At 40.0% G+C, this 16,040-nt stretch overlaps 1 protein-coding gene across 4 annotated transcripts in view; it reads left to right on the top strand.

Annotated features, from left to right (window-relative positions):
• The first annotated feature begins 4,002 nt into the window (after positions 1–4,002).
• CUNH21orf91 (chromosome unknown C21orf91 homolog) overlaps positions 4,003–16,040 on the top strand; it is a 32,407-nt gene continuing 20,369 nt past the window's right edge. The window contains exons 1-2 of one of the 4 annotated variants that reach the window (XM_017893783.1): positions 4,003–4,109; positions 5,089–5,222. In XM_017893783.1, the coding sequence (XP_017749272.1) occupies positions 5,096–5,222 (127 nt within the window). In that variant the 5' untranslated portion in view covers positions 4,003–4,109; positions 5,089–5,095. The other 3 variants (XM_017893786.1, XM_017893785.1, XM_017893784.1) reach the window with 3 other exon arrangements.

Here is a 16,040-nt window from a genome sequence, read left to right as displayed (position 1 = left end):
GGATTTTACCTTTAACTAACTACAATTCTTTCTAATTTAGTAACTCAGTGAAGTGTGCAAAAATGTGTTATAAACTATAAAATGACATACAACAACTAGTTTTGTAATTAGTTCTTGGCCTAAAACAGACATTACTTTGACTTTAGGCTTAGTTAGGAATCTGTATTAATCTGTTCTCACACTACTGATAAAGACACACCCAAGACTGGGCAATTTACAAAAGAAAGAGGTCTAATGGACTTACAGTTCCACGTGGCTAGGGTGGCCTCATAATCGTGGTGGAAGGTGAAAGACACACCTCACATGGCGGCAGACAATCAACATCCAGAAAATATGAATTCTAGGACACTGAAACACAGACAGTACAAACATCTGATCCATAATAGAAAAGAAACAAATGAGAGGAGACCTATGATTACCCTGATTTTACGCCTGGAAGTACTTTCAGACCATGGTCCACATAAGGAAATCCAAGCAAAGTTGCACTGGGGAGAAAAAGATTTGAGTTTGGGAAATCTAAGACGGCTGGAATTTGCAATAAAAGTGACAGAAAGGAAAATTATACATAGAAAGAGTTTCAGAATACTCTTCAAGTCTTGGGCTGAATACAAAGCTGTACCTGTATAGGGCGAGACTTTACAAAAAAATTAAATGCCAGGGCAAAAAATAACTATCACCAAAAGAACAATTACTGGGGGACTACAAACTGAACACCTGCTGGAACTCAAAGGGACAGGAGTCATTTGAGTTTTAATCAACTAGAGCGCAGAATCTTTATTAAATACCCATGACATACAAAAGAGGGTCCAATAAGCCACTCTTCAAGGACTGGACTAAGATATCCATATTACAAAATGATAGTGTAGACCCTCACAAGGTTTAAAAACAAGTCTCAAAAGAAGCAAGCTGATCAGCCACTACAGTAACAGCTTCCCAAAATAAATCTCAACCTTCTTTAAAAATTTAGACATTCAATCTATTGGTTTTTTAATGCTGGCACAACTAACACAAGTTTAATGGCTTGAAATGACACCCATTTATTATCTCACAGTTCGGTAGGTAAAAATTCCAGTACAGCATGATCCAGTACAGCATGATTGGGAGATTGTTCAAATGAGCTTCCCAATCCATGCAGGCAGTTGGCTGAATTCTGTTCCTTGCAGTTTTAGGACTGTGGCTCCCACTTCCTTGCTGGCTACTAGCTGGAGAACAGTGTGTACTCCTAGAGCAATAGTGTGTCAAGTCCCTCTCATGCTTCCAATCACTTCGACTTTCTCTTTGCTACATTTCTCTGAGTTTACCTGGAGAAAGATCTCTGGTTATAAGGGTTCATGTAATTAGATTGGGCTCACCCCAATAATCCAGGATAACCTATTTTAAAGTCTACAATCTTCATTATATCTACAAAGTCTCTTTTGCTATGTTACATATACATATTGAAAAGATCCAAGAATTAGGGCGTGGACATCTTTTTTTTTTCTTTTTCTTTTTTTTTTTTTTTTTTTTTGAGACAGAGTCTTACTCTGTCACCCAGGCTGGAGTGAAGTGGCACGATCTCAGCTCACACAACATCCGCCTCTACGACTCAAGCCAGTCTCCCACCTCAGCCTCCTCAGTAGATGGGACTACAGGCATGCACCACCATGCCTGGCTAATTTTTGTGGGGGTTTTTTGGTAGAGATGGGGATTCACGATGTTGCCCAGGCTGGTCTTGAACACCTAGACACAAACGATCAACCCACCTCAACCTCTCAAAGTGCTAAGATTACAGGTGTGAGCCCCCATGCCCCACTGATCCCCAGCGCTGGAGGTAAAGCCTGGTTGGGGAGCGGGGAGCAGGGAGTTGGAGCTTAGTTATGGATCCCTGATGAATTCCTTGGTGCCATTCTCTAGGGTGTGAATCAATTCCTACTCTTAATTCCCAACGGAACTGATTTTTTTTTGTTCAACAACAACAACAACAACAAAGGAATAAAATACAAAATAAAAAAAATAAAGACAGTGAGCCTGAAATCTCCTCCCCTCTCTCTCTTGCTTACTCTCTGGTCACATGATCTCTGCACACACTGGCTCTCCGTTGCCTCCTATTATGAATAGAACCAGCCTGAGGCCATCACCAGAAGCAGATGCTGGCACCATGCTTCTTGTACAGCCTCCAGAACCATGAGCCAAATAAATCTCTTTTCTATATAAATTATCCAGCCTTGAGTATTCCTTTATAGGAACACATACTAAGACAAGCAGTAAAAAGAAACCACTGCCACAAAACATCATTGTGAATCTCAAAAACATACTGAATGACAATAGCCAATCACAAATGAACACACACTGCTTAATTCCATGTATATGAACTCTTATAACAGACAAAACTAAAACAGTCATATAAATTAGATCCCATGTTGGAGGAGCTTGACCAGGAAGGAACAGAAAGAAATGTTGGGGCTGTGGAAATGTTCTGTATCCTCACTGGGGTAGTGGTTACTCAAGTTTATATATTTGTCAAAACTCAACAAATAGTGCTTTTAAAATGGGAGAATTTTATTTCTGTAAATTATTCCTTAATTTTTTTAAAAAAGCCAACAGGAGAGAAGAGTTTTAAGAATAGCAAGTAAACAATGTGAAATGCCATAGAAAGGAAGACGATCATGAGAATTGAAAAGAATTTGTTTCAATTTTTTAAATTTAGTGATTTTAGAACAATTTCATTGAATCACTTTAAAAGAGTCCTTTTTTAAAGAATCCCTTTTATTTAAAAGATGGGTAGAATCCAAGATGCAAGATATTTTAGTCGTAGTTACCTAGAATGAGAAATTTGAAGAGAAAAAGCTCAGGCTTTTCCATTTCAATTAGTGCATCTCAAACTTCCATGAACATAGGAATCTCCTGGGGGTCTTGTTAAAGTGCAGGTATTGATTTAGGAAATTTCGAGTGGGGCCTGAGATTATACATTTCTAACAGGAAACCAGGTAATGTCAGTGTTGCTGGTTCATCTACTAAAATAGGTGGCAAGGACACAGATCGCTCCTGAGAGGCACAGATGCCATAATTAGAGTGCTAATTTGGTCCAGAACTTTCCAAGATCTATCGAGTCTATTCCAACCATCAGTTCAAGAATGCCTACACGTAGACTGACAGACCAGCCCTCTTTCTATTTGAGTGCAACCAGAACACACGCATATGATGCTGTAGAAAATAACATTGATCTTCGCTCAGTAGCCTTGGGTTCAAGCCCCAGCCTGTTTCTAACCAACTGTGATAACCTGGGTTAATTACTCCTAAGCTGCAAAATGAGAGCACAGTTCCTGTTTCTCCTCTGTAGGCTCCCGTGAGGACTACAACAGAAAACGTAAGGGAAAGTACTGCATGAACCGTAACCCCAAAAAACCGGAATAGCTTAAATAAAAGTCAAGCACAGAGTTTGAGAACCAAGGAGGACCTAAAAATAAGAGGTGGGGCTCGGGGTTTTCCCCGTGGGCGTTGAGGGATGTACCATACGGGGGGGCGCCCCACAACAAATAATCTATTTTAAAAGCTTCTGTATTTGAAATTATGCCTCTATCATGACACCTGAATATGAACTTTTCCTTCGTTAGATACTTCAACTGGCACTTAACTATAAGTTCAGAGACAGTATTATGCTTCTTTCTCCTGAAGTCAAAGTGCCACCCACGCACCTCTCCCTTTCTCCCACCCACCCGCGGTTTTCCTACCCGCGCCGTCAGCGGCCCCCGCCCCGGGGCAGTAGTTTGCACTATGCTGAAGAGAGAGGTGGAACGGATTCGTCTATCTACGCACCTCGACGGGGGGGGGCTGTGAAGAGCTACGTTCCAGAGAACGGTAAGAAACTCCGGCCAGCACCCACGGAATCACAGGAGAACTCGAGGCGAAGGTGCGGCGTCGGTGCAGGAGCGTAGGGGAGGGCCCGTAGCAGCCCTGCGAACGCGCAGGTGCGCCCGCGGCCGCGCCACCCTCCCCGCAGCCTTAGCTGGATGGCGCCGGCGGGAGAGGGCGGGGCCAGGCGCGCGGCGGCCGCCTCTGCTGCGGCCGGAAACAATAGTGGAGGAACCCGAGCCGCGCGGAAAGGCGGTGGTGGCCCGCGGAGCCGGACGGTAAAGACCCCACACCCCTGCTCCCATCCCACCTGAGCCCACATCCCCCGTCCCATCGTCCCACCTCCTTCGAGTTCCGAGCCCCGTGGCCCCTCGCGCTCCTGCGCGCCGGGCGCCCCGACGGACGGACCGACGGAGAGACTGACGTGGGTCCGCGACTCCCTGGGGGCGGCCGCGCGCCCCCAACGCTGAAGGACGGCCCAGGACCCGGCTCCCCGAGACCCTGAGGCTGGGCGGGTCGGCCGCCGTGGCCCTCAGACGCTTTGTTCCCTCTGGGAGGAATCCCGGAGCGTTGGGACGAGACTCCCGCCCGCTGGGCTCCAGGATGCCGCGGCTCTCCCGGCTCCGGCTTGGGCCCCTCCGGCGGTGCCTGGCCAGTACCGTGAATCCGCCGCTCGGCCTTCGGTGTGGTTGCCCCGGACACGGCGGGACGCCCTCCCCAGGTGTTCGGTACCCACGTGCATTTTGCTGCCGCCGACTTCCTTTCGATTCGAAGCTTCGCAACTCCGAGTTCGCCAGGCGCATCTGAGGTTCCCCCAATGGAAGTTAGCAAAGCAGTGTCCCGTGCGGGTCGTTTTTCCTGTTTCTCGCAGCGTTAACTAGGTTGACAGAACCTGGAAGCTGAAGAGGCCTCGCTGCTAAGCCCTGTGTCTGATTTTTCGAGGTTGGGAGACGAAGGAGGAGGACTAGAATGCCAGCAAACCTCTCTCCTTCAGGTCCCCTTAACCCAATCAACTATAGGACAAAAAAGACACTGACATAGTGTCACCTATGGCCTAGCTTTAAGTTTTACTAGCTTTGTGTCTTTCCACAGGAAAAGTACAATGTTGAAGTGCAAGTATGGCGATGCTTGTTTGATGGAGCTTTTGCTTTAGATGAGCTGAACAGCATCCTTGTTTCCTAGAAGTTCCCAGAAAAGGGAACTACCCCAAAGGCAGGTTCTTGAATTGTGTAACTTTCCTTTTCTGTTTCTTAATAGGGGCACTATGAACGAAGAGGAGCAGTTTGTAAACATTGATTTGAATGATGACAACATTTGCAGTGTTTGTAAACTGGGAACAGACAAAGAAACACTCTCCTTCTGCCACATTTGTTTTGAGCTAAATATTGAGGGTAAGCACACAGTATAGTTTTGATTTTATGGCATGATTTTAACACAGCTGCTTTATACTGGTTGTAAGGTAAAACTAAAATATCTTCAATGATTGGAAATTGTGCTAAGTATGAATAGTGTAGAGATTTGTTAAAGATGAGGTTTCTGGAAATGAAGGTGCAGTTAACAGAGTTACGAATTTAAGAGAAATCTTTGTTTTTTAAAGACCCCTGGAACAACCCCATTTTTCCTAATACAGAAATAAGTATGAGTGTTGATTGGGAAATGTGTTTTCTGGTTTGAGAGCTTATTGAATTGTCAGATTTTAACAGACGTGTGTGTTTTTCATATTAAGTAACATAACAATTTTTTTATTCTTTCGAGCCTATTATGCAAGTAGTTGAGTGAGATGAGCCCGAACCCTTTTCTCACCAGTATGACCTTATTATCTGGAAAAATATTTTAAAATTTTTAGATTAACCTCTTTTCGGTGATCACACACACTGTTAGTAATTTTAAAACTGAAAAGGTTTTAAAATTTTTTAATAGTGTCCCTAAGATATATGAAGAAAATTCTCCAAATCCAAAAAACAAAACAGCCCTCTTAGAAGGATTTATTTGGGTTGGTGCAGTTAGTGTCATCATATTAAAATTGATTTTTGGTTTAGATATTTATGAGTCATACTAAAAAAAAAAACTTAATATTCTGTCCTGTAATTTGAGTTTTGAGTTGTTACATATCAGTAGAGAGACTTTATTAAACCTCTAGATTTTGGACAGTTTCAAAATAGTTATTTCCTTTTTTCTGAATTATATATTTGAAATTTTTCATGATCTTTATTTTCTGTTCAGTAAGTATGGGGTATGAAATGTTCTTATAGTTTAAAAAAAATATAGTGGGGGATTATATACCTTGAAATTCCTGTTAGTACTTGTTATTCAGAAATTATTATAGCCACCAAACAGTATGTGATGGAAGATTATGGATTTCTTGTGTATTACGTAGAATATCTGTAACTTTGGCTTTAATAAATGTAGTGATTATAGCTAATTTCAAAAGATGATATAACAGGAACAGTGGTGTAGTCCTACAATTTCAGCTACTCCAGAGGTTGAGGTGACAGGATTGCTTGAGCCTAGGAGTTCGAGTCCAGTTTGGGCAGCATAGCAAGACCTCCTCTTTAAAAGAATAAATAAAAATAAAAGGATAACTTAAAAATAAGTTTATTTTACAGTACTTAAATCATGCTAGGGTGAAAATCTGAATTTATGTTCTTTGGAAATAGAGTTGGCTTGTATATTGTTGATACATTGTAGAATTTTAATTTTAGATGGGTAAAGACATTAGAAATTATCTAGTCCAAGCCCTGTATTTTACATTTAAGGAAACAGCCAAAAAGCTGGACTACCCGGGGTTGCTGTAGTGGTGATGGCAAGCTGTTGTTATGTACCAGGCACTGTGCTAAACCCCTTATGTGGATTATCTTATTTAACTCAAGATAGCTTTGGAATGACTACTGTCATTTTCTGTTTTAAATGTGATAGAACTGAACCTTGGAGACCTAAGAAATACAGTTTGAAGTCACACAGCTCATAATTGACGATCCTGGACTTTAAAGCCTGACAGTCTGGTTCTAGTATATGTGATCTTAATACCATTGATCTACTGTCAATAGTTTTATATCAATAGGGCTGATGTTCTAATCCTAATTGGTTATCCTTGCTATTCTCTCAGCCAGCTTTTTCTAACCGGTTTCTAACCAGATTCCTGGCAAATCATCATTAACAGAGTTCGTACCATGATCGAATTTTTCCACAGAACCCTAAATTTTTGTAATTGCTTTTCTAGCTTTTTAAAATAAGTCTTTTATCTGGTACTCAGTCACTGTATAGAGATTATACAGGTATTTCCTCAGGTACCATCTCTTAACATTTCAGCTCTGATAATATCTCAGCATGTAAGCGTGGAATAAGTCCTTTGTTTTTGAAATCATAGTTCCCTTCAGTGTAAAAGACAATTCTCAGTGTGAATTAGAACTGTTTCATTAATACTCTCTGTATATTCAAGGTTTTATATATTAAAATCCCAATTTAATCTTTGTAAGAAAAATTAGAATCAAGTAATTTCTTTTCTCTCTGGTGTCAGTTCTCAGCGCTCACGAATACACATTTTCATTTTCACTACAGTGATCAGCTAGTGTATTACAACTGTTTTGTTTAATATGAGATTATTGTAGGCCAGCGCGGTGGCTGACGCCTATAATCCCAACACTTTGGGATGCCAAGGCAGGTGGATCACCTGAGGTTAGGAGTTTGGGACCAGCCTGACCAACATGGAGAAACCCCGTCTCTACTAAAAATACAAAATAAACCGGGCGTGGTGGCACGTGCCTGTAATCTCAGCTACTTGGGAGGCTGAGGCAACAGAATCGCTTGAACCCAGGAGACGGAGGTTGCGGTGAGCTGAGATCATGCCATCGCACTTCAGCCTGGGCAACAACAGCAAAACTCTGTCTCAAAAAAAAAAAAAAAAAAGATTATTTTAGAAAAGAGGGAACTAAGCATCTTGAATTGCACACAATTTTAGTTTTTGTATCAGTATACAGGTCTTTAGAAATCTGTGGGGGGAAAAGTCATAATAATTACATACTAGAAAAATAACAAGGTATATTTGTTGTCAGTAAATCTTTTAAAATGTTTTTAAAGTTTTCTTTCCTTTACCAAGTTCCCAACACAATGCCTGTCAATAGGCTAGAATGTAAGAGGGGCTTTTTAAAAATGACATTTAACTTTACTAGTTTAGTGTAAAGTTTTTCGTAGTTTGGGAGTATTGCAGTTACCTGATTTCTTAGCGTACTAATTGCTAACTTTGCTCTAAGACACTCTTCTCTGAGAAGAGGCTGAGTAAAAATAAATTCTCCTGAGGAATAATAACAGTTAAGCTAGTTTTGAGTCCATACATTTGTAGTAAACAATAATAATATTTTCTACTTTTTGGATTGTTGCTTACATCAAATAAACACTGGTTTCCTAATCAACTAGCCTCTTGTTTAAAAGCTGTGTGCATGCATACGTTTATAAAATGAAGACAAAGGAAGGAAGAAAGAAATAACAAAAGACAATCTAATCTTGTTGAACAGATTTTGTATTGTGGGCATGGCTCTAAGTTGGCTTTTTTCTGTGACTTTACAATAATGAAAAGGAAAGAGGAGCCTAAATTTTATATACTTCCAAGCCACAGGTGATATGCTTTAAGGACCTGAGAAGCGCACTTTAAGGACTCAGATATTTTTAAATGTTTACAAGGTTAATTGTTTTTTTTTAAACTGTGCTTCACCATTTGATAGGTTTGGATCTGTGTCCGTACCCAAATCTCATGTTGAAATGTAATCCCCAGGCAGAGACTGGTATTAGGTGATCGGATCATGGAGGCAGAATTCACATAAATGGGTTAGCACCATCCCTCAGTGCTGTTCTCATGATAGTGAGTGAGTTATCATGAGACCTGGTTGTTTTAAAGTGTGTAGCACCTCCCCCCTCACTCTCTTCCTCCTACTCTAACCAAGTGAGGTGTTGGCTCCCTCTGTGCCTTCTGCCCTGATTGTAAGTTCCCTGAGGCCTCCGCAGAAGCTGATGCTACCGTGCTTCTTGTACGCCTGCAGAATTGTGAGCCAGTTAAACCTCTTTTCTTTATAAATTACCCTGTCTCGGGTATTTTTTTTATAGCAATGCAAGAATGGACTAATACACCATTAAAATAAGTAGTCTACTTCTCAGATTAGGAAACAGATGCATAAGCTTCCTGAATACTTACAGCCTGCCCTTGGCCCTAAGGCACTATGAACTTTTTCATACGTATTAGTGATCAAATATTCTAATATGCATCATAGTTCAAATTGCTAAAATCTCTAAAGATATTTAATGACCAACTTACTACCATTCCCTAAGGAATAGCAAAGAGGATCGCAGCCCAGAGTGGTTAGGAGCCAGTAATGAAATTCAACTGTAAGGTAACAAAGCCCAAAGTGAGACTTCAGCAGGAAAAGATCCAGGGTTTCAATACTGTTGATTCGTACTATCAGTTTTCATCTTGTGCCAAATACCAGTTTTCATCTTGTGCCAAATACCAGTTTTCATCTTGTGCCAAAATAGTGTACAAATAATTCTTAGTGCATTTCTCTCTTCCTATAATTGGCTTGCTTGCTTTTCCATAAAGAAACCCCCCCGCCCCCATTTTTTTTAAGGTAACTTAGCTTAGAATAGTTTTGCTTTTCTTCCTTTCTTTATGTTATTAAAATAAGGGTTTCACTATGTTGCTTAGGCTGGCTTGAACAATTCTCCCACCTCAGTGTCCCAGGAAGCTGAGATTACAGGTGTGCGTCACCTTACACCTGGCTAAAACGTTTTTATAAGATTGGACCAATTCCTGTTATACAGATTGAGCATTCAAATTCCAAAATGTAAAACTTTTTGACACCTACATAATGCTCAAAGGAGATGCTCATTGGAGCATTTCGGATTTCAGATTTTTTTATTTGGAATGCTCAACCAGTAAGTATAATACAAATATTCCAAACTCTGAAATTTGAAACAGTTCTGGTCTCAGGCATTTCAGATAAGAGATACTCAATCTGTGCCAAACAAAGTTTTCCAGTGTAAGTTGGCCTTGCTGGTTGGTAAGTATGTATCTGGCTGCTCTCTGTGTAGTACCCCTTGGACTACTTTCTCTCGATTAGTTCTTTCTAGGAACCATTCTAGAAGGAGACCCAAAGTCAGCTCCTTAGCAATCTTTCCAGCAAGAAAAATCTGTGATCTTGGCTAAGTCGTAGGTGAATTCGTGTCTGTGTTTAATCTTACTGTTCCTTGGTTCTCTGTGTCTTTACCATGTACTGTTTGTGGTCAGTAGTCAGGGACCAATTTGAATCTCAATGTGACATTCTTGATTTGGTTTGGAAAGTTTGAACTGGTTGCCTGTTACTCGAAGAGGACATAAACTGTACCTCTCTGTCCTGCTTCTGACACAGTGACGTTTTTTCCACTTAAGTAAAGGTGCCCACCACTTGTGATTGGGAAGCTGTAAAGAGCTAGTTCAGTCTGGCATTAGCCTCTTTCTCATTTCCCATCCTGTAATGGCAAACATCATGTATTAACTAAAAGTTGCACTTTGAAGTATACAGCCTAATGGGAATTCTGAACTTTAGCTTGGTGATCTTTAATGTACTTATCTTAGTTTATTTTGAGCTGCTGTAACAGAATAGCCGAGACTGGGTAATTTATAAAGAACACAGATTTCTTGGTTCTGAAGGTTGAGGGCCCTGCATTTGGGTGATGATCTTCATGCTGCATCATCCCATGGCAGAAGGCAGGAAGTCAAGAGAGAGCTAAACTCACTTTTATAACAAAAGTGGTTTCTTTTTTTTTTCTTTTTGAGATGGAGTCTCACTCTGTCGCCCTGGCTGGAGTGCAGTGGTGCAATCTCGGCTCACTGCAAGCTCCGCCTCCCGGGTTCACGCCATTCTCTTGCTTCAGCCTCCTGAGTTGCTGGGACCACAGACGCCCGCCACCACGTCCAGCTAATTTTTTTGTATTTTTAGTAGAGACAGGGTTTCACTGTGTTAGCCAGGATGGTCTCGATCTCCTGACCTCATAATCAGCCCGCCTTGGCCTCCCAAAGTGCTGGAATTATAGGCATGAGCCACCACACCTGGCCAAAAGTGGTTTCTTATAAAAGTGATCTCAAGATAACTAACCCACTCCTACAATAATGACATTACTTCATTCATTTGGTCAGAGCCCGCATTACCTAATCACCTATTAGACCCCACCACCCCACACTGTTGCTTTAAGGACTGTTTCCAAAACATGAACTTTGAGGGACACATTCACACCACAGCAACTTGAAAGGAAAGGCTCAAGGTTAATTCTTTTTTTTCCTTAACTGCCTTTTAATATCGCTTAGTTTGAACACTTTAAAAATGGCTCTGGTAGTAATACTTTTTTTGAATAGGAGTAGGGATGGGTGAGAGTAAAAGTAGGCTTAATTGGTGATTAGTTTAAATAATAGAATATTTTATAGAAAATCATTGAAACTAGGCTAACAATATCTGGTAAAGACTTGTGATTTAACTAACAACCCATATGTGAGGAGCCAGTTTCCAGACTTTTATCCCTGCCCTAATGATGGTAGCCTCATTTTTTTTTTTCTCCTGCCTAACTTTGTTAGGCTTTCTAATTCTAAAGTCTAGGATGCGTTTAAAATTTAGATCACACATAAATTTTGGTTGTGAAGGTATGTTCTCTGCAGCAGAGGAGTATATATGTTCATAATGATGATCTTGAGTGCTTTTAAGTCAGTGATAAAATAAGGTTCTTTTAAACCAGTGATTTAAAGTTGAAAACAAGCAGTGTGTATAACCCAGAATATCCTATTAATAAGAATATCATAATGACAAATTAAAATGATTTATTAGAATACATAAAAATGACTTTCTGGTTCAGAATCATAGTTCATTTATCCCAGTAGTCTGACAGAGATGAAAAGAAATGTTTTATGAGATATATGAAAACAACTTAAATCTAAATTGAAAGTCTTTACTACTTGGATCAAAATTATTCTCAAAGATAGTTTTCATGTTGACATAACTTATAATAACTGTTACTGGAGAACTGATAAAGAGACATCACCTGTCCAGAAAGGATTATTTGCCTTTATGAAGTATAATAGACACTAAAAGTGTAATTTTTCTTACTGCATGCAAATAATAATGGCCTGTGAAGAAAGAAGACAAAGATAGATTTATCTCCACTCTAGAGGAAGTGAAGTATCACACTCTAGTTGAAAGAAACTAGTCCACCTTATGCTCAGTAAATATTTAGGGAGTTTGTACTTTTAGGTAAGTCTCTTATCTAAACAATATTTGGATATTATTTACCAGGTATTGTACACTTTCCACGCAGTTTTTAATTTTATTCTTAATACAACTATATGAAGTAGGTTCTGTGTTACCCCAGTTTGATGAATAAGGAAAGTGAGTAGAGAGTCTGGGTAACTATTCCAAAAATCACAAAGGTTAGAGACCCAGGGTCTCTGATTCCAAAGCATCCAGGTGCCTAAATTTCTTCTTCCAAAGAAAATGACATGGACTCTTAGGAATTTAGTAGCTATTAAGTAACTTGTAGGCAAGATTGGAAATGAATTACACAAATGTGAATATTCAAGCAAGGACTAAAGTTTGGGTCCTAAGACATGCTTAATTTTTAAATAATTTCTACTCACGATATTTAATGAATACACATTCTGTGGAATAGCCAAAAATACTGATTTCTGATGACCTAAGAGAGTGGAGTGATGCAATTTCCATGGAGATTGTAATGTAAACAAACACTATGCCAACATAATACAGTTTTGAGAAATTTTTATTGAATCGATGTTAATCAGAGAGATGGGAGGAACTAGGAAGAAAAAGGACACACACGAGACAGTCTTGTTGCTGGTCCTTACCCAGAAGAACCATGCAGATGTCAGCTGGTAATGAAACAGTGATTCTAACACTGCTCTCTGTCCTTCCACAATCCAAGTAAGGCAGACTGACATATTTATCCTGATTAGCCTTTCTCTCAAGAGAGAGAATAGGATTATGAGTGAGTGGAAGCAGACAGTGTGAGCACGAGTGAAGATTTCGGCACCAATCCTGAAATTGCATAGCAGCTCCCTTTTGCTTTTCAGCCTCAATAGCTGATGCTGGGACAACCTGAGAGAGAGAAAAGAAAGTGTTCATTAATGTTGAGCTGCCTAGTTTCTGAATTTTAGAAGATAATGATTATTAAACTTCTATGTCAATAGTACATTTTAGAAATATTGTTCCTCTGTTGACAGTTCAAAATTAAAACTTAAGAAAATTTTTTCAATGTTTATTACCAAATATAAATTAAAAACAAAATAATTGTATTTGTATAGCACTTTAGAGGTTGGAAGGTGATTTTGCTGTTACCTTTAATCACCATATTATGGGAAATGAGCATTAAATGTGAATTTTAAATAAGGCAAGGCATGAAAAATATATGAGTGATGGAAATCAAAGTAGCTAAGTAAAGTTGCAGAGTTATCAAAATGTTAACCACAGTTCTGGTTGGAGTGAATTTAAATTATTCTAATTCAATTTGTCATACCATCTGTTAGGAATTTGATAAGGAGAATAAACCCATTAAACTGAGCTTTGGATTTATCGTTTTAACAAGGGGACAGTGTCTGTTCTTTACAAATAATTTTAAATTAATGTTGTTATCTATTTCTGGTAGCTCTTTGCTGTTACTGACTGAGTTGTACAACAGTAAAGCAAAACAATGATTTGTGTGTACCTGTAAATCTAAATCTCAAAATGAAAGCTCTATGGTTGATTTCACCATAATTTTAAACATATTCCTTCAATAAATACTAATCGAGCAATTACTGAGTGTCAGAAATTTTCTAGTAGCTAGAGATAATGGAGTTAGCAAAAATAAATAAATCCCCACCATCATGAGGCTTGCATGAGAGGAGGAAAAAGACAACAGAATAAGTAAATTATATAGCATATTGGAATTAATACAGGATTATTTGCCACTATGAAGCATAATAGACACCAAAAGCACCTTCCAGTTTCTGAAGTGCTATACAAATATACTTAATGACATTTTTAATATCTGTCCTAAACTTATGATTACTGATGGAATAATATCTACCATGAACTTAATGATAATTGCTGGTCTGTTTTGAAAATTAGAGCCCATACATTGAGGAAATCTGGTTGTGTTATATGGGAGGAGTGTTTCAAGATTAACATGAAATACTCCTTCATTCATACTTTTATACTGATGTCTTCAAATATTAAAGAGGATCTTCAGTATCTGTAAGTATTTTGAACAGTAGAAAATACTTCAAAGTTTTTATATTACTATTTGCTCTGAGGGCATTTCTGTTACTTATTATCCTTCATAATTTTGACCATGTTAATTTGGCTGAACAAATTATTTTCCATTTATCGTGATAAATCAACATTTTCATTATTGTATCAGTCCATTCTCACGCTGCTATAAAGAACTACCTGAGACTGGGTAGTTTATGAAGAAAGAGGTTTAATTTTCTCACAGCTCTGCAGGCTGTGCAGGAGCATGGCTGAGGAGGCCACAGAAAACTTAACAATTATACCAGAAGGTGAAGGAATGTCTTAATGGGCAAAGAAGGAGGAAGAGAGAGAGAAGAAGGTGCTACATAGTTTTAAACAACCAGATCTTGTAAGAACTCACTATCATGAGAACTACAAGGGGCACATCTGCCCCCGTGATCTAATCACATCCCACCAAGCCCCTCTTCCAATATCGGGGATTACAGTTTAACCTGAAATTTGGGTGGGGACACAAATCCAAACCATATCATTCTGTCCCCGGCCCCTCCCAAATCTCATGTCCTTCTCACATTGCAAAATACAATCATCCCTTATCAACAGTCCCTCATAGACTTATCTCATTTTAGCATTAACTCAAAAGTCCATAGTCCAAAGTCTCATCTGAGACAAGGCAAGTCCGTTTTGAGCCTCTAAAAAACAAGTTAGTTACTTCCAAGATACAGTGAGGTACATCACAGTCTGGGGTTGAGTGCCTGCAGGTTTTCCAGGCACACAGTGAAAGCTGTCAGTGAATCTAGCATTCTGGAGTCTGGAGTATGGTGACCCTCTTCCTATGGCTCCACTAGGCAGTGCCGCAGTGGGGACTCTCTGGGGGCAGTCAAACCCCACATTTCCCATCTGCACTGCCCTAGTAGAAGTTCTCCATGAGGGCTCTACCCGTGCAGCAGATTTCTGCCTGGACATCCAGGCATTTCCATACATCCTCTGAAATCTAGGTAGAGGCTCCCAAGCTTCAACTCTTGCCCTCTGCACACTTGCAAAGTTAACACCACGTGGAAGCCATGGCTTACAGCTTACACTCTCTGGAGCAGAGGCCTGAGACATATCTGGGGCCTTTTAGCAATGGCTGGAGCTGAAGTGGCTGGGACATGAGCAGTGTCCCAAGGTTGTGCCAGGGCAGCAGGGCCCTGGGCCCAGGCCATGAAACCATTCTTTCCTCCTAGGCCTTTGGGCCTGTAATGGGAAGGGATGCAACAAAGGTCTCTGAAATGCCTTCAAGGTGTTTTCCTCATTGTCTTGGCTATTCAGCTCCTCTTTACTTATTCAGATTTCTGCAGCTGGCTTGAATTTCTCTCCAGAAAATGGGCTTTTCTTTTCTACCACATGGTCAGGCTGCAAATTTTCCAAACTTTTAAACTCTATTTCCCTTTTAAATATAAGTTCCAGTTTCAGATCATCTCTTTTTTCACATATATGCCTGTATAGTGTTATAAGCAGCCAGGCCACATCTTGAACACTTTACTACTTAGATATTTCTTCCACCAGATAGCCTAAATCATCACTCTCAAGTTCAAAGTTCCACAGGTCCCTAGACCAGGGGTACAGTGCCACCAGTCTCTTTGGTAAAGCGTAGCAAGAGTGACCTTTACTGCAATAGATTTATCATCTCCATCTGAGACCGCCTACTCTCGGACTTCATTGTCCATATCAGTGTCAGCATTTTGGGCACAACAATTTAACAAGTGTCTAGGAAGTTCCGAACTTTCCCTTACCTCCCTATCTTCTTCTGAGCTCTCCAAACTGTTCCAGCCTCTGCACATTATCCAGTTTCAAAGTCGCTTCCACATTTTCAGGTATCTTTACAGCAGTGCCCCATTCCTAGTACCGATTTTCTGTATTGGTTCTTGCATTGCTTTAAAGAACTACCTGAGACTGGATCACGGTTCCACAGGC

This window comes from Rhinopithecus bieti, unplaced genomic scaffold (genome assembly GCF_001698545.2).
Source record: "Rhinopithecus bieti isolate Rb0 unplaced genomic scaffold, ASM169854v2 scaffold_24256, whole genome shotgun sequence".
NCBI classification, from domain to species: Eukaryota; Metazoa; Chordata; class Mammalia; order Primates; family Cercopithecidae; genus Rhinopithecus; species Rhinopithecus bieti.
This window is presented reverse-complemented; position numbering and strand designations above follow the sequence as displayed.